The sequence below is a fragment of the Prinia subflava genome, chromosome 8, assembly GCF_021018805.1.
Source record: "Prinia subflava isolate CZ2003 ecotype Zambia chromosome 8, Cam_Psub_1.2, whole genome shotgun sequence".
Taxonomy (NCBI): domain Eukaryota; kingdom Metazoa; phylum Chordata; class Aves; order Passeriformes; family Cisticolidae; genus Prinia; species Prinia subflava.
Window position 1 is genome coordinate 11,686,198 of NC_086254.1, and position 25,557 is coordinate 11,711,754.

The following is a 25,557-nucleotide window of genomic DNA, read 5'->3' on the forward strand; positions in this document are numbered from 1 at the left end:
AAGAAGTTAGCTGACAACCAGACTACTCTGCAACTAAAGATTACTGGCAAGGAATCAGTAAGGAAAAAGACGGAGAAGAAGAAGATATTAGAGTTTCATGTTAAGATGTTACTCCAGTAATATTCAAGAAGACACAGTATGCTCCAAATTACCTAATAAACAGTCAAGAAGTTTAAATGACACATTAAATGACATTTCAAAATTTTTAAAACATGAAACACCGAACTTAAAAGGCAAAAGCCATGTACTATGCAATGCAATTGCTAGAAATCCACTCTCTCCTTCATCAGGATTACACATCTGGTTTGTCACACCCTTAGAAATGTATCCCACAAAACTAATTAATATTTTAGTAATGACAATACGGGACTCAAGACAGACTATAGAGTCAGAAATCCCTTCTTTTCTGCTGAATGCTTCCTTATAGGAAGTATTTCAGTCGGGATAAACCCAGAGTTGTCCCTGCGGGGATCCGGCCCGGAGGCTCGGCTGCGCTTCCCTTCTTGGGGCTGCCTGGCGAGGACGCTGGGCTGGGCCCACGGGGGCTCCGAAGTTTTAAGAACGAAACGACGAAAATGCTAGTTACTACGGGAAGAATAAAAAAGTCTCAAACAACCCCAGACCTACAGATAGATCAACACTGCCAAATCGCGGAGGGCAGGGCCGGCAGCCCCGGGGCTCCGCTGCCTTTCTGAGGCCACGGCCTTCTGCGGGGCAGCTGCAGCACCCTCTGAGCGCCGCGGGAGGCGGCTCCAGGCACGGACACGCCGCACAGCCCGCCCGGGCCCGGCTGCGCCCGAGGCCGCTCCCGCCCTCAGCCAGGTACCTACGTGTGGCTCGGGGAGCGCACAGCCCGCCACAGCCACTGACCTGCGGCAGCAGATGCAGAAGAAGCCAGAGGCGGAGCCGGGCCGGCCGCGCCGCCATGCCGGACCTGCCGCGCCGCCGCTTTGTTCCGACCTGGGCCGGGCCGGACCCTTCCGCACCGGGTACCCAGAGCCCGCCCCGGACGTCCCGCCCCACCGCCCCGCGCCGCCAACGGGCTCCGCCGGGGCGCGACGTCACTTCTGGCGGTGCCGAATGAAATGGCGAGTGGCGGTGGCGGCGCGGGGAAGATGGCGGTGAGGAGTGGGGTGGCTTGGGCTCCGCGGGGTCCCGCGGCGCCGGGCGGCGATGGTGCCGGTGCTGCACTCGCGTCCCCGTCCTGCCGCCTCGGGATCCCGCAGGAGCGTTCCGGGACCGTGTCTCCGCGGATGGTTCGCTTTAACTGGGCCGTCTGTGCTCTGCCGTAGGATAAGGAGAAGAAGAAGAAGGAGAGCATCTTGGACCTCTCCAAGTACATCGACAAGACCATCCGGGTGAAGTTCCAGGGCGGGCGGGAAGGTGAGCCCGGCGCGTGGCTGCAGCACGAAGCTCTTTTGCTGTTCTGCGTTTTCCCTCAGCTGATGCCTGTCGGCTCTGCCCTCCTGCTCACGCTGCTTTCCCATAAAGGAAAGGCGAGGAGTAGCGGGTGCTTTTACTTGTTAGTAGTTGCAATTACTGGTGTGACGCTTTTCTCGTTTAATTATTCCATTCATTTCCCGGCTGCACTTTTGTCTTTATGGCTCATCAGTGCATTTCTTCTTTTATTAGTTGTCTTGAACAGCCTTATTTTGGCTGGTGATTTTTTTGGGTGGTGGGTTTTTTTTTTTGGTGTTTTTTGGTTTTTTTTTTCATTGCAAGGGTGCACTTAAAGGAACAAAGAAACATTTATGGATGTAACAATTAATATAACTCTTGTGCCTTTCATTTCTTGACATGGTAAGCATGCCCAAAGTTCATGGTTCAGTGTCAGTCAGGAAAGGCCCTGTGCCTTTCCATCGCCGCCCTTTTTCAGCTGGGAAGGTTCATCCCAATGCGGTTGGTGCCACCCGCAGGCACTTGTCTCAGTTAACCATGTACTGCATTTTAAAACTGCACCGGGACCTAATGCTTATAAGGGTTTGGAAGTTACTTGAACTCCTTATTGATAAGTGTATTTGTCAAACTGGGAAGTCACTCTGTAATTTTGTGATGTATTTCATGACTAGTTTTGTGGAATCATGTTCTCCGTTAGGACAAAGTGCTGATCTATCTGCAGTTCCTTCCTGTGAGGCAGTGCTTATGCTAAAGACATGATGTGCCGGGAGGGCACCTGAAAGATGGGGTTTTTGAAGAAGGAACTTAACATATGGCCTTGCTTCATTTTTAACCACAACCTTTCATTAACTGTACTAATTTTTGGTTTGGACTGCTCTTTTTTTTTTTCTTTGTGTGACTTGTACTGATTTGTTATACAGTATTCTTAAAATGCCCTTGAAATTGGCTGAAAGCTAAAATGTGTCTTGAAGAATCGATTGAAAAGTCTGTAAGTTTAAATTGACATAATACAGACCAGCTTTTGTCTACTTGCCATTGATAAAGAGGACAGTGTTTAATATCTCTAGCCTCATTTGTTTTGTCTTGCTTGAAGGAGGGAACAGGGCTGGAGAACTGAATGTACCTTTTATAAAGTCTTGTGTTGCTGTATACCTTGTTTTGGTCCTAATCATTGTTTTCTGTGTGGTCTTCATTAGCAAGTGGTGTGTTAAAAGGATTTGACCCTCTTCTGAACCTTGTGCTGGATGGTACCATTGAGTATATGCGAGGTAAGTAACATGCAATCTTTCGAAAGCTTCCCCTCCCCGAGTGGTTTTCTTGAAAGAGATCTTACAGCTCTGTGAGTGAATAAGCAGAAACTGTAGATTAACATCACCCAAACTGCAGGATGTTTGGGATAACTATCTTATAAAGAAAGAGATAAGGTGGCAGGTCTATGGGACCTGACAACATGTACCTGAGGTTCTTGAGGGAATTGGCTGATATAGTACCCAAGCTACTCTAAAACATTTAAAAAGTGATGGCAGTCAGGTGATGGAAAAGAGGGAAACATTGAATCCATTTTTCAAAAGGGTAAAAAGGAGCCTGGGAAATACTGTCCTGTCAGACTCACCTCTTGTGCCTAGGAAGATCATGGAACAGATCCTCCTTGGAGCTCTGCTAAGGCATTTGGAGGACAGGAAATGTGATTAGAGGCATCCACCATGGCTTTACCAAGGGAAAATCCTGTCTGACCAACCCAGTGGCCTTCTGTGATGGAGTGACTCCATCAGTGGACAAGGGAAGGACTTGTAAATGTCTTATATCTGTACTTCTGTAAAGCCTTTGACACAGTCCCCCACAACATCATTCTCCCTGAAAAGAGAGATGGATTTGATGGGTACACTGTTTGGTGAATGTGGAATTGGTTGGACAGTCATATCCAGAGGGTAGTAATGTCCTCATGAACATCAATGACAAGGGGTGTCCCTCAGGGATCTCTGTGGGGACCAGTTCTGTTTAGTGTCCATCAGTGACACAGACTGTGGGATCTAGTTCACCCTCAGTCTGCAGGTGGCATATCTGCAAGATGGGGCTATCCAGGGGCACCTGGATGAGTTTTTGAAGAGGGCCCACAGGAACCTCATGAGGTTCAGCAAGACTCAAGTACAAGGTCCTGCTCCTGGTTTGGGACAACCTCTGGTATCAATCCAGCCTGGGGGATGAACAGATTGAGAGCAGCTGTGCTGAGAGGGAATTGGACATGCTTCTGGGTGAGAAGCTGTGCTTGCAGCTCACAAAGCCAGCTGTATCCTGGCCTACATCCCTACCAGGGATGAGGGATTCTGCTCTACTGCCTCCCACCTGCAGAGCTGCCCCCAGCCCTGGGGAACAACATCAGGAGGATGTGCAGCTGCTGGAGCCAGTCCAAAGAAGGCCACAGAGATGCTCAAAGGGCTCCCTCTGCTCTGGAGCCAGGCTGGAAGAGCTGGGAGTGTTCACTGGGAGAAGGGAGGGCTCTGAGGAGATGCTATTGTGGCCTTTCAGAACTTTAATGGGACATAAAAGGAAATGATGGGTTAAATGCTTCAGCAGGCCCTGTTGTGACAGGGCAAGTGGTAATGAGTTTAAACTAAAGTAGGATTGATTTAGATCCAAGGAATAGGGTTTTTTTGATAATGAGGGTGATAAAAACACTGGGAAAAGTTGCTCAGAGAGGTGGTGGGTGCCCCATCCTTGGGAACATTCAAAGATGGAACTTTGAGCAACTATGTCTAATTAAAGATGTCCCTGCTCGTTGCAGGGGGTTAGTACTAGAAGACCTTTAAAGGTGATTCTACTGCGGAAGTTAGGTTAAGCATTCTCTGTGATAGAACATCCCTGTTAGTCCTTGCTTGAGCTCCTCTGTAGTTATCTCAGTGGCTGTCCTTGTACTCTAAACCTTGAATAAAACAGTGTGGAATTGCATTTTATTGAAATGGTATGTTCTGGCTCACCCCTGGAAAGTGTATGGTCTATCCCAAGTCTGTAACCTCCCCTGCAGTATCCTGTGTCTGTAACCTCATTGGCCTGAAGATCTATCTGCACCCACTTTGAATCTCCCTGTTAAGGGTGCAAACGGAGAGGGCTCACTCGCTTTGCCCTGGAGGCCTCCGGAAGCTCTGCTCCTCTCCCCTTCCCTCTCTCCCTCTCCTTCCCCTTCTCCCTCAGTGACCATGTTGCCTTCCTGGGGTTGAACTCCAAGTAAATCCTCATCCCATCAGCACCTCACCAGCCGTCTACAGTCTCCTTGCCTGCCAGCATGCGAACACCAATGAGCATAGAACCCGAGGGGCTCCTGGGGAACCCTCCCCCGGGACCCCCCTAAATCTAAACTACAACAAAGCAGTGTCTCTTTCTCCTCTCTGATAGAAAATGTTTAATTTGATAGGACAGTGTTTTTAAAGAGTAGTCTCCTACGTGCTTAAAAGGGAACACCTGGAGCTTTGAATTTTCTCTTTAAAAGGGAGTTTTAAAATGTACTGTTCATTTCTATTGAATATAGAGATCTCTAATGGAAGGTAAAACTCACTGATTTGTGAGTGTTTGTCTGTCCCAATCCAGCCCTGTTTGGCCTGATCTGGGAATGGACTCTTTTCAATAGTGCATTGAGAAGTCAGGGTCTCTTTCTGATTTGCATTAATCCCCAAGTATTTGTCTATAATGACATTTGAAATGGATCAAGTTTTTTTAATCACTTGCATGTATACTATTGGTTAGATAAATGAAAGGACCTTTGAATTCTTTAATAAGTGTGTTCTGCTTTTTGTTGCATACAATCCAAATTTCTTTATTGCTCACTGTCAATAAGGTCTTGAAAATATCAGTTGTCACTGCTGGATCACCTGTATAGTCTATGTGTTCAATAAAATGAAGAAGTTATGCCAGGAAAGAACATATATGTCTGTGCCTTTTGAAGTTGATGAATTTTGGTTTATTTTTCTTATTTTCCTGTTCTAACCATGGTTCTCTGCTTTTTAGATCCAGATGATCAATTTAAATTAACAGAAGACACACGTCAGCTGGGACTTGTGGTTTGCAGAGGGACTTCTGTAGTTCTGATTTGTCCACAGGATGGAATGGAAGCTATTCCAAACCCTTTCATTCAGCAGCAAGATGGCTAATGCTTTCTTTGGATTGTCTCTGAAAACTTCAGGGGTGCAAGTCATTGGAGAAAACTATCAGTGTGTGAGAAGCTTCCTATTTTGAGTGGGAGTTTGAATGTGTTAGTGTGAAAAAAGTCAACTTTTATTTTTGTGGCTTTCATAAATGATGAGAGGATGGGAATGTAAGAAGTATGTTCTTGTTTTCCTCCCATCCTTAAATAAGTGTGTAACTATGTTGTTTAGAGCTGACAGAAGAGAACACATTGTCATGAATTGAGATCTTGATCTTGTGAGTTTTGAAACAACTCCATAAAATTAGTGAAGAATACCCTGAATACTGGTTATATTATTTCCATTTTTAAATACATTAAAATGTATTTAATCCAGATTAAAAGCCTAAATACAGTAGAGCATGTCTTACTTCCTCTTAGATATCAGTGCTCAGTGGGGGAAGCATTATATTGTAGTCTTCTGCTGAGTTCAGTCTCTTTCAGAGAATGTGTCAGAAAATGACTTTCTAGTGTAGTGTCATCACCTTTACAAGGGGTGTAGGGAAGAAGGTCTTTTTCAGCACTTGTTCCAGAATTGGTGGGCTGTGATCCGTGTATCAGCAGGCTCACACATTTCTACAGGAGGACTGGTCTAACTTGTGAGATAATAATTCTTCGTTAAGTGACCTGAACCTTATGGAGAAATCTATTTGATACTTGGAATTATAGGGGAAGAATATTTAATATCCTAACATTTGTTCAATTGTAGGCAGTCTGGAAGTATTGCATATTTTTATATTGTAGCTATCCACTTGTGGTTTTGCTTGTTGCAACTTGATTTGTAAGTAAACATTTTTATTTCTTTTATACTGCAGAAAATGCAAGATTTGAGGAGTTTTGAGTAAATAAAGACAAATTAATCTGTTTCTAAATGTCTGGTTTTTAGTCTGTAAAAGTGCACTGCAGCTGACATTACAATTCTGCAGCCAAAAATCTAAATTAAGTTAGTTCAGGAGGTGCATAAACACTGGAGGATCAGGAGGGACCAGAGCAGAAGCCATGCTTCAAACAGGGAATTGATGGAAAAGGCCTGAGTGCACCTCATCCTTCTTCTGAGGTGTTTTAAAAACTGCCCAGTTGACGTATGTGCCTGGAGCCTGTAACCTGCTTCTGCCACCTGCTCCTGCCATTATGGAGGACCCTTTATGAGGAGGCTGTGGCAGAGTGAATTGTTTTGCTGGCAACAGCAGTTTTGTTCCTGAAGGTTGTCAAGAATACATGGCACATACAGGTTGTATTTGTTATTTTGGCGACAGCATTGTTCTCCCATGCATAACCTTTCCTGGGTCAGCTCCAAAATGGGTGGGAGCTTAGAGTAAATTTCATTGCAGTGAATCTGACTTCCCGGAGGCTCTGAAACTAGGGACCAGGTGTCTTATGTTATTTTGCCTGTGTGAACTTGGTTGTGTCTGGATTTTAATCTGGGGGCTCACAGAGCTGTCTATAAAGTTGTGCTCCTCACAACCTAGTTTCTTTTTAATGCTACAAAGCTTGCTTGTGAAACTGCACAATTCAAAAGAGAATCCTTGTTTAGAGTGTGAGGAGTAGAATTTGGTTCCCATCAGCCTGAGCAGAGTCTTGAGCAGTCCTAGGTGTGAGAAAGACTGCTGGTGTTGATGCCAATAATATGCTGCATTATCTTTGCACTCTTAAGTACAGCATCAGAAACAAACCCTGCTGGGGCTCTCTGGGGTGTATTTTGGGCTCTCAGTGCCAGGAGATCTGCCTGAAGCCATGAGTCAAGTGCATAAACTCTGGAGAGGGGCATGTTCCCAACATTTCCTGCTGTGGTGGTTGATGACTTGGTCTTTGTTATGAGCTGCATGGCTCTCCTTTTCTGCTGCACAGACTTTGAGGTTATACTCGGGAGCCAAGTACGTGAAAAGAAGAATATGGAAATTATAGGGGACAGACATTTTAGCAGGACCTGTTGTGATAGGACAAGGGGTAATGGTTTAAGCTACCCAGACTAGAAATAAGACTAGATCCAGACTAGAAATAAGGAAGAAAGTTTTTATGATGGGCATGATGAGGCACTGGCACAGCTTCTGTTTGCTGAGCTCTGCCAAGAACTGGTGTAGGAAGAGGGTAAAAAGCTAGCCTGTCATTTCTTCTAAGTGCAGCTAACAAGTAATTTGTAAGTTCCCATATGAAGCTGTTTTGAGAATGAGAAGTTCTTGTGACACAACACTCTATTATGAAGTTGAAAAATAAATGCATCTGTAATTACAAGGGATTTGTCCCATGAGAATCAGTGAAGAAAATATGTAAACAATCCAAGAATAGATAGATTTGATAAGCAAGTAAAATGTCTTTTACTAACCAATAGAACAAGAAAGCTATCAACCAGTTAGAAGTTGCCTTCAAGGTTTGTAAAAACTGTATAGAAGACAGCATGTGGCCATAATTAAGGAACCTTCTGAACTTGTATGGTGTCATTCCTGGTGTCGTGACCGTCCCAACAACAAACTGGGAGTTCGGAGTCTTGCTGGTATGAGCTCTTTGGCTAAGAGACTCTACTTCAAGGTTACCATGCAAATCTTCACATAATAGCTTTGGGAAAATGCATTGTAGCATTAGCTGTTGCTTGTCCTACATTTATATTTATTTAGTGCACTCAGATTGAGGATGACTGAACATGTGAAGCCATCTGCGTTTGAATGGGGGCTTACTCCTTTCTCTTCTCTTCTCTCTTACTGAAGTACAAAGTTAGATACATAATAAAAGCTGTAATCCCTTTGGTATTTGATTAAACTTGAATTAATGAAAGATCAGGTAATGGTTGCTTTTTTCCAAATGGGTTCAATGTTTTCTACAACTTCTTGATATTTACTCGGTGCTTGGGAATCTTTTGGTTGTTTCTCCTGCTTTTTTCTTTTTAGCTCAGGCTCTTTGCTTGGCTAACAGCTCCCCTCATTTGCTGTGGCCTTACCTAGTAAAAGTAGATGCCAGTCAAATCTGCATTTTTTTGGTTATACAACTGTTCTACTGTTGCTGTTCAGAAAGCAGGAGAAAAGACAGAAGAGCAAAGCAGGAGAGTAGAAAACATTCTATTTTTAGGACAAGATTGGCTTATCTCATATTTATCCTAGCTAGGGGGATAATGTTTCCAGAGATCTCACGTGGGCTGCATAAGACTGAGTTAAAATTAACTGCCCGGCAGTCTACAAGCATGGAACCTGCACAAGATCCACAGGAGCTGGGACCTCAGACAGAAATGATTGCAGACACAATTCTTGAGGTTGGAGAGAGACTCTTCCAGGTCAGCCGTAGGGTGCTTTCAGTACACAGTCGATATTTTGAAGCCATGTTTTTTGGAGGAGCAAGAGAGAGCTCTGAACAGCACATAGTGATCAAAGGAATTGATGCAATGCCTTTTCAGACATTACTTGAGTTCACTCGCACAGCCCAAGTGCTCATAGGTCAAGAAAATGTGACCAGCCTACTGGAAACAGCTGATTTTTTTCAGTTTGACAGGGTGAAACTGTTGTGTGAGAAATTTCTGGAGAGAGAACTGCATGTTTCTAACTGCCTGGGCCTGATGACCTACTCACAACAATTTGCCTTCACAGAATTGTATGTGTCTGCTATGAATGTGGCTCTCACTCACTGGGGGGATGTGATATACCAGGAAGAATTTAAGGCATTACCCAAGGAAATGCTGATGCAGCTCCTGAAAAGTGATGACCTCTTCATTTCAAGAGAGGATGTGATTTTTGACAGTATTATGATTTGGATAATGGAGGACCCAGCAACTAGAGAGGAAGAATTTCTGGATTTGGTGGGCGAAGTTAGGGTCACTTTTCTGAGTTTATCCTTCCTCGATATCTTGGTGAAACGCAGCAAGCGTGCTGGAGAGACAGATACCTTTTCCAGACTAATAAAGAAGTTAGACAGCTGTCCCCCACCCAGCTGGCAAAATCCGAAACTGTGTCCTTATACTGGTCGGAGCTATGACACCTTATATGTCCTGGGAGGAAAGCATGACAAGGAACAGCAAGAACTGTTTCTCTTTCAACCTAAAACAGGGATCTGGCAGGCTTGCTCTCCACTGCAACGCAGGAACCTCACCCAGTATGCAGTGGCAGCAGTAGGTAACTTACAGAGAAGGGAGACTGAGGAAATGCAAACAGAAGTTCGAGACTGAGAGTTCCTAATGCAGAGAGTCCAGCAGCTGCTGGAAAACTGTTATACTCAGCATTGTAAAACCTCACTCATATTGATATTCATATTTGTTCAAAGAATGGTTTTCATTTCCTTAGTCCTGGGAGAATGTTAGAAAATATTGTTTTCATATAGCAGAAACTATGCAGTCTGCTGAGTTTCTCACCTTGGCTTTATCTAGAATTAGTCTAAGGACTTGGCTGTAAGCAGTGTATTTTTTGGTCTTCTCATTTATAGTGGTTTAGACAGATGGCAGGCAACTTCTGATTTATAATTGCCATTACATGAAACTTATCCATAGATGTTGGCAAATCTTCATGCTTGGAGAGTTTCAAGCCAGCTCAATACTATGGCTTCCTGTAGTAGTGTTGGTAATAGTCTCATTTCTGGTAGGAGTTTGGAAGTGAGATCCCGGAGGTTCTTTCCAACCAGTGTTTCCATGATGCTGGTCAAATATGGGAGCAGGCTTGGAAAGACTGGCTGTATCCTGTAGGCCCAATGTATCTGTGTGGATGAGTTAAATTAAATACTGCAAATTGATTGATAGAGCACTGATTTTCTCTCCTCATCCTATTGGTACAGCCCAGGGTGAAATGAGAACCCCAGCTATGAGGAACAATTTTTAGCCTTCACGTGACTAATATTTCTGCTGTCTTTCCAGGGAGCTTCCTTTTTGTGACAGGAGGATATTTCCGGGATGAGTTTGTGTGGTACAGTGTGGATTGGGTGCTTATCTACAACTGCTTGGACAATTGCTGGCTGGAAGGGCCAGCCATGAAGAAATCTCGCAATAGCCACTGTGCAGTAGGAGTAGGACTCTACCTGTATGTCCTTGGAGGGAGCACAGATGAAGGGATAACCGCAGCAGTGGAGCGCATGGATTTGATGGAGTCAGAGTGGGAAAAAATGAGTCCTATGGCTCAGCCTGTGGAGAGGGGTGACGCAGCCAGTGTGGGAACTAGGGTCTATGTAGTCTGTGGCCTGGATGAGAATGGACACGTATATGATGGAGTGCAAAGGCTGAACACAGAGACAGACAGCTGGGATGTCATCTCATTCTCCCCTCTTCCAAGGTAAGAAATAATATTTTGGGACCTGGGAGAAGATGAAGGATTCTAGTGTTGGTCCTACTCCAAGAAGAGGTTAGACTGTAGAAATCCAGAAGTCCTGTCCCCACAACACTTCTGTGATTCTCTGTTTAAACAGGACTTCTGATTTGAGGACCAAGGTCCACCCTGAATATTTCAGGGGCTGAATCTTTCTGTTGATTTTGATCAAGGGTTTCTTCTCTCTCAGGTATGACCTCTGCATCACATCCCTGAATGGGGCTCTGTACACTGTAGGAGGGGGAGCATTTCGATTTGATGTGGAGACAGATGAATGGACCCAGGTGAATGAGGAATGCTTGACCCAAAAGTTCTTCATGGGATGCAGCACTGTGAATGGACAAATTTATCTCCTTGGACAGAGGAAAGGAAACAGTGCCCTCCCCACTGTAGTTCTCTTTGATCCCTACATTGATGTGTGCCAGGTCATAGATAACAAACTCCCTTGCCCCCTTCCTATTCATGGCTGTGTCTCTGTTCGAAGATTTGATATGTAGGTATAAGAGTGGAAGATCATGTGCTTTACAGCTAAAGGGAGTTAGATTGCATCAGCTTTGGCCTGTGATATTTTTGAAGTTTTGTTTCTTTGTAATTTTACCTTTTTTTTCTACTTGAAGAACTTGAAGCAAAAGCCAGTAAAACTTTGTCTGCACAAAGGCTGAAGGTCATTATTGAAAATGGTGATTGGTATTGTTATGGTACATAAACTCCTTAGGGTTGATGCTTAATAAAGGGCTATTCTGACCTTTAACCTCTGTGTCTTTCTGTCCTTTAAACAGCTGGAAAATCACTGTCTCAGTATTAGAAAATATTATAGGATTTAATTAACAAATCAAATGTGTGTCTAGGGAATCTTCAGCAGGACAATTATCCCATAGTGCTGTAGGACAGAGCAAAAAAACCCAAACTCAGACAGCAATTGCTGTCAAGCCATACTTAATATCAGTACCATTTTAGCCTGAAATAAGCAAGTTTCACAGGTTATGTAATTATGGCTAAAATTACCACGACCAGCCATGGGGAACCCAGACCCCAGCATTTCCCCAGCATAGTAGACAGGAAGGCCACGCCTCACATGAGCAAGGCCCAGTGCAAGGTGCAGTGATGAGATATGAGAGCTGAAGGGGTTCACATGCACAAGGGTCTTCATAGCGGCTCTGTGCCTTCTCCTTTGCACACCCAGGGAGCTGACAGTGGCACAGGAACACACCCTTGTGGTGGGGGCTGACTGAACCATCTGGTTGTGGTTGTGCTGCTATCACTCGCCTTCTTCTCCACATCAAGGGATGGGGTGGCCACCAGTGAGCAGTAGAAGGAGAGCTCCAGGAGGTAAAACCAGCCCAATACGGGTGGTAGAGGCAGTGTGACAGCTCTGCCTAGCCCCGCGTTCAGGAGAGGGAGAGAGTCTTCCCCTTCATTCAACCCATGTTTGGGACAGCAGGTGTTGGTCATACCTAAATTTTCCTGTTCCCACTGACTGAACCATTTGCTGATGCATTGAAAAGGTCAGTCCAAAGCCAGGACTAGCCCTGATCTGTCTGCAAAGGGCCTGGGAGCAACTGGGGTTTCCCCTCTTAAGGGGTTCAGACACCTCATCTCTATCTATGTTTTGAGATATCAGATGTCCCGACCACTTCTCGTGGCCACGGAGAACCACTTCTAAACAGACTTGAGTGACAGAGAAAGTGAGAAGAGATGCCTGCTCTGAGCAGAGCTCTCCATGGGTTGTCACAGTGTCAAACTGTTTGCATAATGCATAATGTGATGACAAGAAACCAGAGGGGTGTTGAAATAAGACAGGTGCATATAATGAGTTATAAGTATAAAGGTTTTTGTCATAAGGTTGTACTGTCTCCATACTTGAAGGTTTTCAAAACTAAACTGGAAAAAGCCTTAGGGAACCTGATCTGATCTCACAGCTCAGTGCTGCAAGCAGGAGTCTGGACAAGAATCTTTCTTATCTCTCTTCCAGTATGAATTATCTTGTGATTCCGTGTGTTTGCTCTTCACCTGAAAAATTTCAACCAGAACATGGTGTGGTCCCAAAAGCAGGGCTTCTGTGCATAGAGAAGGCAGCAGTAAGAACGCAGAGACTTTTAAAGACACCTAAAGACCATGGAAAGAGGTATTGCAAGAATTCTTTGTGCTCATGCTAGATCCAGTCTGGCTCTGAGCTTTGAAGAAAGTGGTTTGCAAAATGCATTTATTATTAGTGAATGTACAGGATGTCATACAGAGAGTCTTTGGAGCAGTGGGCAGCAGCCACAGTCAGGACAAAGTCTGCTCTTGTCTGAGATGCAGGAGCGGTGTGTGGGTATCTGTGGGGAACACTTACCTATAGGATCTAAGACAAAAACAGCAGAGTAGTTCTTGCTCTCTACAACTCACTGACAGAAGTAATTCATTATCACTGACACCTACCCAGCTCCGCCCAGGGAGAAGGGAGCTGCTGATTCAGGGTTGGGGATGATTCTGCTCAACACTGCTGAATTTGTCCTTTGGCTTTGCACCCATAGTCATGACCACACATTGTCTTTGGATGGGCTCTTTGGAGTGGTCTGGGATCATCAGCCTCATTTACAATGAAAAAAGAACCCTTGAAAGGTGTCACTTCACAGCATGACCCTGCTTACATACTTACATCATACAGAAGAGCCAGTCCAGAGAAGAATGAGGTGAAAGAAAATGTAGATCTCCAACTAAAACAGAAAAAAGGGAATTAAGACCTCCTCCAGAGTTGAAATAGATCCCCAGGCTGTGCTCAGGATGCCCACAGGGGAACCTGTCTTTGTTTGGACAGAGATTTGCAGAATCTCAGCTCTGTTGGCACATGGAAGAAGCATGTGCTGCAAGGCACACAAGGTATCCACTGCCCAGCCAGGCTCTGCTAAGATCCACACTTTGCCCAAATTCCTTGGCCATTCCATCAGTATTAAAGAGGATGCAGTAAGACTACTAAGATGCCTCTATCTGTCTCCTTTTGTTGTGTGGATGTTTGTAGATCACCTATTAAATGCTTATACACTCTAGACAGTGGAAGGCACTCAGTTTTTCTCAGTGATGGCACAGGAATACTGGGAGATTTATTACTTTCTTCAGAAATACTGCAGTAGGAAGCACTGAACAAGCTTTCAGGTGGAGAATATTTTTTTAAAACATAATAACATGATTGAAGCACTGAATAATTTATTTTTCAGAGAGGGAAGAGGAGTAGATCTCTTACCTGATGGGGGTCTTTATGTACATGCAGCATTAAACTTCAAGGTGAGAACCAGGGATAACTTGATTCTCTTGATCAAGACACTTGGTGACTCCTCTCTCCACCCTGACTCCGTGTATTATTACTGAGATATGCAGGAAGATTAAATATAAGAGAGCAAACAACCTGGGGAAAAGGAAAGCTGTGATGATTTTGGTGCTTTCTTGTATTGTTCAGTTTTGACCTCCCTCTTTCACAGTGTTATAAATGCCAATACAGTAGTCCAATTATAAATATAATCTTTGGTTTATTAAAAAGGATCAAATTACAGAATTTCGGCAAAACCTCTCCAGCGGAGTGTCCTGGTTTGAGGGGATATGAGTTTTTCAGGAAGCTGAGGTCAAACCAATCAGTGGTCATGTTGGCACCTTCGGTGGCCACTGAGGGGTTGGACATGCCTCTGAGGACACAAGGGGTTAAAAGCACGGACTCCCAGAGGGACTTCCTCTTTTCTGGCTCCGCTTTCAGGAGAGGAGCATCTTTTCTCTCTTCCCCTGCCCAGCTGACCAGGCTGGGTGGGGGAGGGGGGCCAGGTGGTCAGGCTGAGGTAGGCCTCAGGCCCCAGGGCGGGGAAAGAGAGAGAACGGGAATGGAGCTGGGCCAGCCCCATCCAGGATGGAGGGGTGGAGAACTTCGGAGCTGCCTTCCGTCCCCCCCACCCCCGTCCCCGTCCCCGTCCCCGTCCCCGTCCCCGTCCCTGTCCCCGTCCCTGTCCGTCCATCCCCCCAGGGAGAAGGTGTCCAGCTGCTGCTGCGTGTGGGAGTTGTCAGGGCCTGTGAGTGCCTGAGCCTGTGGCCTTGCTGGGAGACGAAAGCTTTTAACTCTTTCTGAGGCAGAGGAAAACTTTTCCCAGACATTGATTCTCACGGCTGGTGGTTTCAGAAGAGAGAGGGAGAGCCTGGGACCGAGATGATAAAGGACGATGAAAAGGACCCCCCTCGATGGCTAGAGATGAAGAGGAGTGGCTGTTGAGCTGGACTTTTCTTGCATAATGTTAGCCATAGATGGACCCTGAACTCTCCTGAACATCAATAAGACTGTATTTGGGTGGATGCTTTTTGGTTCAAAACCAAAGACTTTGTGGCCTGTTCTTGGAACCCTCGGCCCCAAGGGTAAATGTGGGGGGGACTGCTTGTCCCAATATGAGAAGATGGCTGGTTTTTGGTACTTGTCCAAACATCCTTAAAAGAGCCCTTTATGCGGTTTTGGTCCATGGACGGTGGTGAGAGCACTGGACATGGAAAGGACTGGCAGACTTCTCCGGGCAGTGCCATGGGTGACATGGAAACACGGGATGGTGGACCTGTGTTTCCTGTGGGGGCTCTGTGGTGCGAGAGAGACTCCTCTCTCCCTGGATGGATTGAAGATTGTTTTTTTTTTTTGAGTGATGATGACTTTGATGGGGAACCCAGGGTTGTGGAAGGTTTAAGCAAGTAAGATGAGGGTAATGTGCAAGTGTTAACTATTGAGCATGTAAGGGATGGAAATTGCGGGGAGGAGAAGAAATGTTCTGGGAGGTTTTCATTTCTGTTTCTGGGTGTTTGGGTTTTCTTTTCTTTTCTATTGTCTGTTGTTATGTAGTTTAATAAAGTTTTCTTTCTATTTCAGGTTTTAGGCCTGCCTTGCTCTGTTCTTGACCACATCTCACAGTGGTTTATTAGGAAAAATAAGCATTCATGGGTGCACTGGCATTTGGCCAGCGCCAACCCATGACACGGAGTTACATTGACTATTGACCTGGGGAATTGTCAAGGGTGAACTGGGATGCAGTATCTGGCACACTGCCATCCCCTCTGAGTTCATGAATTGGCCTTGTTCGGGGCTTAGATTTTATACACTTTATTCCGCCTCTGGCAAAAATTTCCTCATAGTCCTTTTGTTTCCAAGCTAGTTATTCGAATTCATAGCTGTCTCCGGCTAAACAGAAGAGTTTCCTCCTCCTTTTTAAATTGTCGGTGTTTGGTTTCCCGTGAGTGAATAGACACCAAAGTTTATGAATTGAAAGAGTTCACCTCCGGAGATTTTAACAGTGACAGTGCTCCCACACTTTTATGACGGTCTCCGCTTTTATGACGGTCTCCGGTCTCCGATGGCTGATGATAGTGCTCTGATGGCAGAGGATAGTGCTCTGATGGCTCTGCCGTCAGTGGAGGAATGACTGATAGCTTATCTTAATGTGTCCTCCTTTCTGATGCCAAAGAGAAAGCCAGGGTTTTCCCGTAAATTCTTTGTCTCCTTTCTAAATGGAAATTCCAGGGTGGTGCCTGCCTCAGTTTCAGTGAATTCCAAGGCAGACTGAAATTTAAGACTATATTCCCATACAACATATATACAGTGGTTTTTATAATTTCTAACATGCCATAACCTATAAGAACATGAATTAACATCCCATGTTTTTCACAATGGCTTGCACTGCCTCCTAACTGCACTTCATGGATTCATTTTCTGCCCAACCATCCAAGCTGACTGCTATAAACGTGGAATGGTTAATTCATGTTCTTATGATAAATTAGAAATTTATAAAATTGTATAAAGTGATATCAGGCAAAAGTTTATGTTTTAAGAGCTTTTGCAGCAGATGGTGAAACTGACAGCCTGAGACAGCCGGCACCCCCATTCAGAAAAGAACAAAGGAGTTTTCCGGGAAAGCTCGCAGCTGCCCCAAGCACCAGGGAGGGGACGCCGGAGATAAGCTGGCACCAGCAACTCACACCTTGGCTGTTGCCTTCACAGACCATTAAGCGACATCATCTATATCTCGATCATTTATCGACCTTAAGGATCCATAGAAACTGGATATTAACATTTGAATGGAGAGAGGAACTCTTTTCTGCTTGGTCGGGGAAACTCCTGAATTTGTATAGTTAGTCGGGAAACAATGGGAAATTCGGGGAAATATTGCCGAGGGCAGAAACAGAATAAAGTGTATAAAAACCAAGCCCTGAACCGGGCTAATTTGTGAACCCTTGGGGGAGATAGCAGGCTGCCAGACCCTGTATCTCACGGTTCACCCTTGGCATTTCCCGGGAAAACTATGTCAAGTATCTCCGCTGGTGGTGGGTTATCAAAATTCTGTGATTTGATTTGTTATTAATAAACCAAATTATTATTTCAAATTGGAATATCTGATTGGCATTTATGTTATAAACGCCAGGACAAATTTATTGCCAAATTCAATAGTTTGGTTTATTAACATCCAAATCACAAAATTTAGAATCAAATTATAACAATTTCAAACAATAAAAACAAAACAATACGAACCCCACGAACAGCGAAACTTACTTGACAGAAGTTCTCCCGGGAAAAGTAGAGCCAAGGGTGACCCCAGAGACACAGGACCTGGCAGCCGGTGTCTCTAGCTGGGTTCAGGAATTTGCCATGTTCGAGGCTCGGTTTTTATACTCTTTATTCTGCCTCTGGCAATATTTCCCCATACTTCCCTTTGTTTCTTGGTTAGTTATTCAAACCCAAATTCGTCTCCGGTCAGATTGAAAAAGAGCTCCCCTCCCAAGTCCATGTGTTAATATTAAGTTTTTATGGATCCTTATAGTTGATGAATGTTCGAGATATGGGTGATATTGCTTGATGGTCTGTGAAGGTGGCTCCCGAGGTGTGAGTTGCTGATCCGGCTCATCTCAACAGGTCCCCTCCCAATACTTGAGAAGGCTGCAAAGTCTTTTGTTCCCTTCTGAATGGAGACGCCTGATTTTCAGGGTGCTCAGTTTCACCATCTGCTGCAGAAACCTCCTGAAACATAGACTTTTACCTGATATAAATTTATACAGCTTTATAATTTTCCAGTTTATCATAAGAACATGAATTAATCATCTCACGTTTTTCACAATTTATAACACTGACAATATCTTAAAATCTTAATTTTGTATCAAGATCATATTTGAAAAGAAGTTTAACACATTTTACAAGAGGTTTTCATGTTCAAAATCCCTCTGAGCATCTGAAATTGAAACCTGTTCTCCATCAAGGGTAGTAGACTTGTTATAAATGATGTGGGATAATTCGTGTTTATAAGGTATGTATAATATTGTGAAAAACGTGAGATGATTAATTCATGTTCTTATGATAAACTGGAAAATTATAAAGCTGTATAAATTTATATCAGGTAAAAGTCTATGTTTCAGGAGGTTTCTGCAGCAGATGGTGAAACTGAGCACCCTGAAAATCAGGCGTCTCCATTCAGAAGGGAACAAAAAGACTTTGCAGCCTTCTCAAGTATTGGGAGGGGACCTGTTGAGATGAGCCGGATCAGCAACTCACACCTCGGGAGCCACCTTCACAGACCATCAAGCAATATCACCCATATCTCGAACATTCATCAACTATAAGGATCCATAAAAACTTAATATTAACACATGGACTTGGGAGGGGAGCTCTTTTTCAATCTGACCGGAGACGAATTTGGGTTTGAATAGCTAACCAAGAAACAAAGGGAAGTATGGGGAAATATTGCCAGAGGCAGAATAAAAAGTATAAAAACCAAGCCTCGAACATGGCAAATTCCTGAACCCAGCTAGAGACACCGACTGCCAGGTTCTGTGTCTCTGGGGTCACCCTTGGCTCAACTTTTCCCGGGAGAAATTCTGTCAAGTAAGTGTCGCTGTTTGTGGGGTTCGTATTGTTTTGTTTTTATTGTTTAAAATTGTTATAATTTGATTCCAAATTTTGTGATTTGAATTTTAATAAACCAAATTATTGAATTTGGCAATAAATTTGTCCTGGCGTTTATAACAATATAAACCAAGTTATGCCCTTTAAAATAAATGGTAAAAATCATTTAGGACTGGGGTTGACAGATTCGGGAATTGAAAAATGACTCTGCCAGGAACTGGAGAACGACCGAACTTACAAGAGAAAGGACAGAAGGTTTGAGGAGGATGGGTCTTCTCCGGAGATGGGACTGCGAACAACCCAACCATTAGCACTGAAATGGGCCTTGCCCCACGGGGACAAGATGTCTCAATGCGCAATTCCCAGAAATTGTATTTAATATTCATCTCGCCGCAGAAGAACTGTTCAACCTAAGGGATCCACATGAATATGAAGAAAAACTGAAGGGACAAAGAGAGTATGAAGTAATGCTCTGTCCCGCTAAAAAAACTGTATATAACCAGGACTCACAGAACCGAAGGTGTGAACAGGGGGAGCTATGGTGCGATAGAGGCCGCAGCTAAGGTTCACACAGTGCTGATCCCAGGAGTTGACACTGATTCTTTGATTGTTGGCTTACCCGAAATTCTGTTCATTGATTTATTTTTAAAATTAATAAAATCATTTATTAATTTGAAATTGGCTTTACATTTATTACAACTCTGTTGAGGCAAACTTAACTTTTCAAAGGTAGAAATAGGAAGGAGGGAGGGAGGGAGGGAGGGAGGGAGGAAAGGAGCTGGCAGTGCTGCAGCAGAGCTCTGTTGTCAGTGTGTGTGCAGCAATGGGACCCATCTCGTGGGACAGGGGCTCCGCCCGCAGCCACAGCTGCTCCCCTGTGTTATAAATGCATATTATGTGATTGGCTTTTCGCAGACATTAAAATGAATATCCCATGTGTTATGTTAAGAAGTTATGCTGTATTCATATAGTTTCTTTCAGTAATATAGTAAATGTAGCTTTTAAGTTATAGCATAATGGTAAAATAGAAACCATGTTATGTAAAGATGCTTTTGTAATTGGCTCGAGAAATTGAGAAGATAACCAAAGAAATTTTTTTTTTCACCGTATCCTAGCTGGATAAGAGATAGCAGCAACAACTCTAAAAAGGCTCTGAGGAAAGATTTATAGCATAGCCCTGTGACTGTATGGAGCCATGAGAAGGCCAGATTTACAAATGGAAAAGAGAAGGGGGGGAGATGAGACTAAACAGAAACACCTAAGATTTGAAAGGAATGTTTGAATCATGTGTGTAATGTATGAATATTCAACACACTAGTGTTTTTAAGGGATGACTCTTGTTAAGCTGTGTACCCGCATGGTGAATCCCATGTGAAGGTACCCAGGCACCTGTAAAAGAATACTTTTGTTCTTATTGTCTCCTGATTGTCTACTTGTATTTTTTTATTAAACTTTTAAATTTTACCAAGTGAACCTCATTTTTCACACCTGGGAGTGTCTTTGGTGTAAGGACAGGGCAGAGGATGGTGAAGATGTGCAGGCCTTTTGGAGGTCTCCACCAACAAATATTTACGCAACTACTTTGCCTCACAGAATTTCTTCATTGGCCTCGGGTGGTCCTGAGCCAATGCCTGAACCAGGCCTCCACCTTTCTCACCAGCAGGTCACTTTGCTTGGCCAGTGAAACCAGCTTCTCGTGGAAAACAGAGCAGGGAGGAAGAGTTGAGCCTTTTGAAGACTGTCATTCCCTGCGAGGGAGAAGGAGCTCTGCTCCCAGGGCCTGCTTCTTCTTGTCCACCTTTGCCCAAAGTACACCTTTCTTTGAAAAAAAATTGTATCAACTCTGTTTGCATTTGTGAACTCCTGGATTGTTTTGGCCATCTTAAAACTCCAGTTGAGACATATCTAAATGCAGGTTCAGAACTAAGCACAGCCTCTCCCTGTTAAAGTTTTGTCAGCTGTACACAATGGGATGCGATGTCTGGCTATAAAAGTCTAAATACATTTTTTTTCCACTTCTGATACAATTTTGGCTTATAATTGTCAGCTACTGATGGAAAACTTGAAGATAAAACAAGTTTCAGCTTGTAAAGATAAAGAAACAGATACATGGATCACTCCATAATGTCAGTAAACCATTCAGCTATTGAAGTGGAACAGGCTCAAAGGCATCAATTCCATCATCCTCATTTTCTGCATGAATTCCAAGTAACATGACAAGAGTTAAGATTCATAAACTGTGATTAAAATTAATGTAAAAATGAGATCATGAGCATTTTATAATTAATTTGACAATGCTTGATAGTGATTAAGGTAAATTATTTTTTTAAAATCTATGTATCAGTGTGAGTCATGATCCAGGCCCAGAGACTGGTGGTGGATGGAGCTAAATCCAACTGGAGGCCTGTCATTGTAGGACACAAAAAAAAAAAAAAAGATGAGAGACTCCAAATATTTCAGAAGGCAAAGAGCATAGAAAGGCTTTATTGTCTGATTCTTACTGCTTTTTATAAGGTGTTCTGATAAAGACTTAACATGATTGGTGAATAGGAATGACACCTCTCTAATCCCATTGGCTAAACTAGAGAAACAACAAAGTTGGTGGTTTTTTATTTTGAGAACTAGAAAGGCAAAACACCACCTGGAGAAAGATTGTTTTGAGAAAGGATAGTTGTTTGCCAAGATTGTTTTGAGAAGAAGCTTTCTAGAGAAATTTTCCCTTGGGAAAAATGTTAGCAGCTGCTAGCAAGATAAAATCTCTCAGACCCAGAAATATCAGGCCCATATAGACCAGTGACCAATGGTTTTCCACATGGCTCCGTTTGGGGGCCAGTCCCATTTAATATCTTCACTGATGAGCTGGAAGAGGAGATTGAGGGAACACTCAGTCATTTCACAGATGACAGCAAGCTGGATGGGATGTTGATCTGCTGGAAGGCAGGAATGCTCTTCAGGGGCAGTTTGACAGGCTGGGTCAATGGGCCAAGGCCAACAAGGCAAAGGGCCAGGCCCTGCCCTTGGGTCATAAGAACCCCATGGAACAATCCAGGTTTGGGGCAGAGTGGCTGGACAGCTGCCAGCGGTGAAGGGTCTGGGGGTGCTGGTCAGTAGAGGCTGAACATGAGCCTAGGTGTGCCCAGGTGGTAAAGAAGGCTAATGGCACCCAGCCTGTACCAGCCACAGTGTGGCCAGCAGGACAGGGCAGTGACTGTCCCCTGCACTAGGCACTGCTGAGGCCCCACCTCTAGTCCTGGGGTTAGGTTTTGGCCCTTCACCCCAAGAAAGACATGGAAGGGCTGGAGCATGTCCAGAGAGGGGAACAGAGCTGGGGAAGGGTCTGAAACACAAGGCTGATGAGGAGCAGCTGAGGGAGCTGGGGGGGCTCAGCTTGGAGAAAAGGAGGCTCAGCAGAGGGGCACCTTCTTGCTCTCTACAACTCACTGACAGAAGGTAGAACAAGATGAAATGGCCTCAAGTTGTGCCAGGGGAGGTTTAGATTGGAAAAACTTCAAGCCCTGGCACAGACTGCCCAGGACAGTGGTGGAGTTCCCATTCTTGAAGAGATTTAAAACATGTGTAGATGTGGTAGGTGGGATCATGCTGGTGGCCTTGGCAGTGCTGGGAGACTGGTTGGTCTTAGTGATCTCAGAGAGCTTTTCCAACCTAAATGGTTCTGCGATTCTGAAAGACTTGCAGTTCTGGCAAAAATAAACAGTCTTAATAGACTGTACCCAAAGGGGTGGTGGCTGCCTTCCTGCAAGAGCTAGCAGCTCTCACAGCATCCGCTGTGTTTGATATTCAGCAGGTCAGGAGGTGCTGGGATTGCAACTGTTGAACATGTTGGAATCTACTGCAGTATCTGCTTATATATCTCCTCCCTGGAAAGGTGATTAACAGTAACTGCCTTGCTTGTGAGGCAGGTTGGCCTGGCCTGGGGTGGAGACAGAGTGAAGATGCTGCTTGCCTGGGCTCTTGGGAAAATGGGACACTCACCTTTTCTTTGCAGTTCTGCCCAGCAGAATGTAGAAGCCTTCCAGCGTGGCATTGGTCTGAATTTTGGCCTCCACTTCTCACTCAATCCCAATGCCCTGCCCAAGGGCAGACCCAGGGTTCTATAAGTGGAAAGAGTTCTGGTAGGAGAGAATCTGTGTGCCCACACTGGCAGCCAGGGTCAGCCAACAGGAAGATGCTGCCAGTGCTGTGTTCTGTACTGCCCCAAGGCTCCAGCACCACCAGAGTGCTCACACACTCAGCCTATGGCACAGCCCAAGGCTCCCAGTGCGGCTCCAGCGCACACTCAAGGCTAAATAAGTACACTCATGGCTAAATAGGCAATAATTAATTTTGCTGAGGCAATAGGACACAGAGCATGCCTGTGTGGACAGAACACATGGAAATATGCTGGTTCCTGCAGGAAACCCCAGCAAAGCTCTAGTGGGAGGCACTGCGTTCTAAATCACATTTTTCTAGGAAGCCAGACAAGTACAACTTGCCTTTCCTTCTTTGAAGGAAGAACTGATGAACCTGGAATTAACTCTGGCTCTCCCTACAGCTCTCATCTGCCACATCTTCTCACATGGCAGCAGCTCTGTGAGCTCTGGGGTAGGGAGCTCACATACCACATCCAGGAACATCCTCTAGGATCAGGTTGAACCCTGGCCCAGCACTGACATGCCCAGTAAATCCCTTATCTCTGTTGCAAGCTCCCTTATCTGTCTTGGACTGTCTCCAGAGGGACCCACCCACAGCTAAGGCGTGACTGAGAGATGGACTTGTCTTTTCATACCTGCAGGTAGAGGAGAGAGGGAGGGCAGGGGAAAGACCTGCCACACAAACACCATATGGTATGAAAAGCAGAGAGATACATTATTCTTGGGGACAATTCCATGTACACTTTGTAGTAGTGAGGAGGTAGGAACTATTATTCTGGAGCAGCCCTGCAAAACTCTGGTGGCAACCAGCACAGGAGAAAACAGAGGTGCTGCACTCACCTTTCAAAGATGCATTGGACAAAGACCAGTAATGGAGCACCAGGGATGTAGAGCAGGAGGTGCTGAGGCTCCAGGTACTGTATGTCGGCAGACTCCTTCAAGTCTTCCCAGACAGCTCAAGGTGGCAGCCAGTATTTATGGTGCCAGAACCCCTGTGACACTCCCATTCTGGTCAAGACAGTGGGCACAGAAACCAGAGGCTGCCTGCAGTAAGCAGGTATTAGTAAGGCTTAAGGCTCACTGCTAAATTAGGATTCCCAACCCAACAGCTCATCACTCACTGTCCCCACCTCTTGCTCAATCCCATGAGTATGTCAGAGTAGTTGAAATATCATCACTTGTTTTGACCTGCCTGTGAGTGTGCAGGTGGGGTAAGATGTCCTAGTACAAGAGAGTAATTTAGAGGGTGTCAGGGAAGTGGATGATTTCGATTTCATTCTGCTTTACAGATGACACCTACCTGGTGACACTATCAGCAGGGGCATCTCTCTTGCTCCTTCTTTCTATCAGACTTTTCCTCCTCAGGCTGTGTCATTGTCTGATTAGGGACGGCAGTAGAACAACGACACAGATCTTTGGAGGGCATATTGGGAAGGTTTATTAGAAACACACTCTTTTTATACAGCACTTCGGTACAATGAATGTGATTGGTCATTTAGAGCCTACACATTTTTGTAAACATCTTTGCCAGTAAACAAGTTAGAAAAACACCAGGTGTCAGGGAGAGAATGTCTACAAGGATTGTTTGGGTTCCTCCTTATGATTTCCCAGGCCAGAAGGAGAGAGTTATGTACTTGGCCTGTACCACAGGCTCAAGTTAATGCCTGAAACCTGAAAACCTCTTATTTGACTACAGTCAGTTCCCACAAGGCTGCACAGCCCTCATCTCTCAATCAGCTCTAAGACCTGGCAGAGGGTGTGGATGGAGGTCCCAGGGGAGACTGTCTACATGCATTAAAATCTTTTGGCAATTTCAAAGCCCCAGCAGTCTCAGTTTTAGTTCCTTCATCTTGGCCAGAGACATCCTGTATCCTGTTTGCATTTTGTATCATCATGGACTGAACACAAAGCTGAGGCACTGCTCCCCAGAGTGGTTCTGGAGTGCTCACACATAGCCCAGCACTTCAGGAGACCTCACATGCACCACCTTCCTCGGCTCCACTCAGCCTCACCTGTGTCCTGTCAGTCTCTCAGTGCTGTGAACTACAGCAGCCAATATGCAACACCATCATGAGGAACCTTCATTATCAGCTGATTTTGCTCTCTGCCTTTCCCTCCCCCTTTTTGGGGGCACCTGCAACAATACACAGCTGCAAACAATCCATGCTGGTCTCTCATAGTCAACTCAGGTGAGTTTCCTCAGGCTAGTGAGAGACTTTTCTGAATGCCTTTGCAAAGCTGAGCAGGATGCAGATTCTCTCCACTCCATGTGCTCTCCAATTCTTTGGGGTAACTCCAGAAGAGTGAGACATCTTCCCCACAGACCACCCCGTGACTCTCTCCTATTATGTTCATATCTGTTTCCAAAAATTCTATCATTTATAATACTTTTTACTGCTCTGACCAGTCTGCATGTCAGACTACAGAGGGTTGTAGTTTCTTACATTCCCACTTGGAACCTTCTTAAATTTTTCTTGATAACAAGGTGATTTGAAACAAAAACCAGCATTCCACAGCTGGTAGTTGAACCCCTCTAAGAACAAATTTCCTCCTGCCAGTGGGTTTGAAGGTTTGCTGTTACTCAGTTGATCTGTATGCTAGGTACCATTTCTCACCTATTGGCTTGAAGTGGATCCTCTTGGAATATGGCCTCATTGAGATGTCAGGTATTGGACCCTC

At 44.7% G+C, this 25,557-nt stretch overlaps 3 protein-coding genes and 1 long non-coding RNA gene across 5 annotated transcripts in view; 2 read left to right on the top strand and 2 right to left on the bottom strand.

Annotated features, from left to right (window-relative positions):
• The window catches only part of SPPL2B (signal peptide peptidase like 2B), a 33,850-nt gene extending 32,823 nt beyond the window's left edge, over positions 1-1,027 (bottom strand). For both annotated transcript variants that reach the window (XM_063403034.1, XM_063403035.1), the window contains exon 1: positions 871-1,027. In XM_063403034.1, the coding sequence (XP_063259104.1) occupies positions 871-927 (57 nt within the window). In that variant the 5' untranslated portion in view covers positions 928-1,027. The remainder of the gene's footprint in view (positions 1-870) is intronic.
• Positions 1,008-6,438, top strand: LSM7 (LSM7 homolog, U6 small nuclear RNA and mRNA degradation associated). Its single transcript, XM_063403036.1, has 4 exons — positions 1,008-1,121; positions 1,293-1,383; positions 2,595-2,666; positions 5,398-6,438. The coding sequence occupies exons 1-4, from the start codon at positions 1,086-1,088 to the stop codon at positions 5,538-5,540; spliced, it is 342 nt and encodes a 113-aa protein (XP_063259106.1). The 5' UTR covers positions 1,008-1,085; the 3' UTR covers positions 5,541-6,438.
• A 144-nt stretch (positions 6,439-6,582) lies between these two features.
• LOC134553407 (kelch-like protein 24) lies at positions 6,583-11,581 on the top strand. The gene is made up of 3 exons (XM_063403037.1): positions 6,583-9,666; positions 10,398-10,809; positions 11,033-11,581. The coding sequence occupies exons 1-3, from the start codon at positions 8,676-8,678 to the stop codon at positions 11,337-11,339; spliced, it is 1,710 nt and encodes a 569-aa protein (XP_063259107.1). The 5' UTR covers positions 6,583-8,675; the 3' UTR covers positions 11,340-11,581.
• A 1,498-nt stretch (positions 11,582-13,079) lies between these two features.
• On the bottom strand, positions 13,080-23,979 carry LOC134553044 (uncharacterized). Its single transcript, XR_010081022.1, has 4 exons — positions 23,719-23,979; positions 22,721-22,839; positions 14,066-14,227; positions 13,080-13,541 (listed from the first exon to the last, which is right to left on the bottom strand). It is a non-coding gene; the product is annotated as an uncharacterized LOC134553044 (long non-coding RNA).
• Positions 23,980-25,557: the final 1,578 nt, after the last annotated feature.

Bases quoted from the DNA above. Each gene is read 5' to 3' on its own strand.
- LSM7 (XM_063403036.1), top strand. From the start codon at position 1,086: ATGGCGAGTGGCGGTGGCGGCGCGGGGAAGATGGCG. The intron at 1,122-1,292 runs GTGAGGAGTGGG...GCTCTGCCGTAG, and splicing joins GCGGCGCGGGGAAGATGGCG to GATAAGGAGAAGAAGAAGAA. The intron at 1,384-2,594 runs GTGAGCCCGGCG...GGTCTTCATTAG, and splicing joins GTTCCAGGGCGGGCGGGAAG to CAAGTGGTGTGTTAAAAGGA.
- LOC134553407 (XM_063403037.1), top strand. From the start codon at position 8,676: ATGTTTCCAGAGATCTCACGTGGGCTGCATAAGACTGAGTTAAAATTA. The intron at 9,667-10,397 runs GTAACTTACAGA...CTGTCTTTCCAG, and splicing joins GTATGCAGTGGCAGCAGTAG to GGAGCTTCCTTTTTGTGACA. The intron at 10,810-11,032 runs GTAAGAAATAAT...CTTCTCTCTCAG, and splicing joins TCATTCTCCCCTCTTCCAAG to GTATGACCTCTGCATCACAT.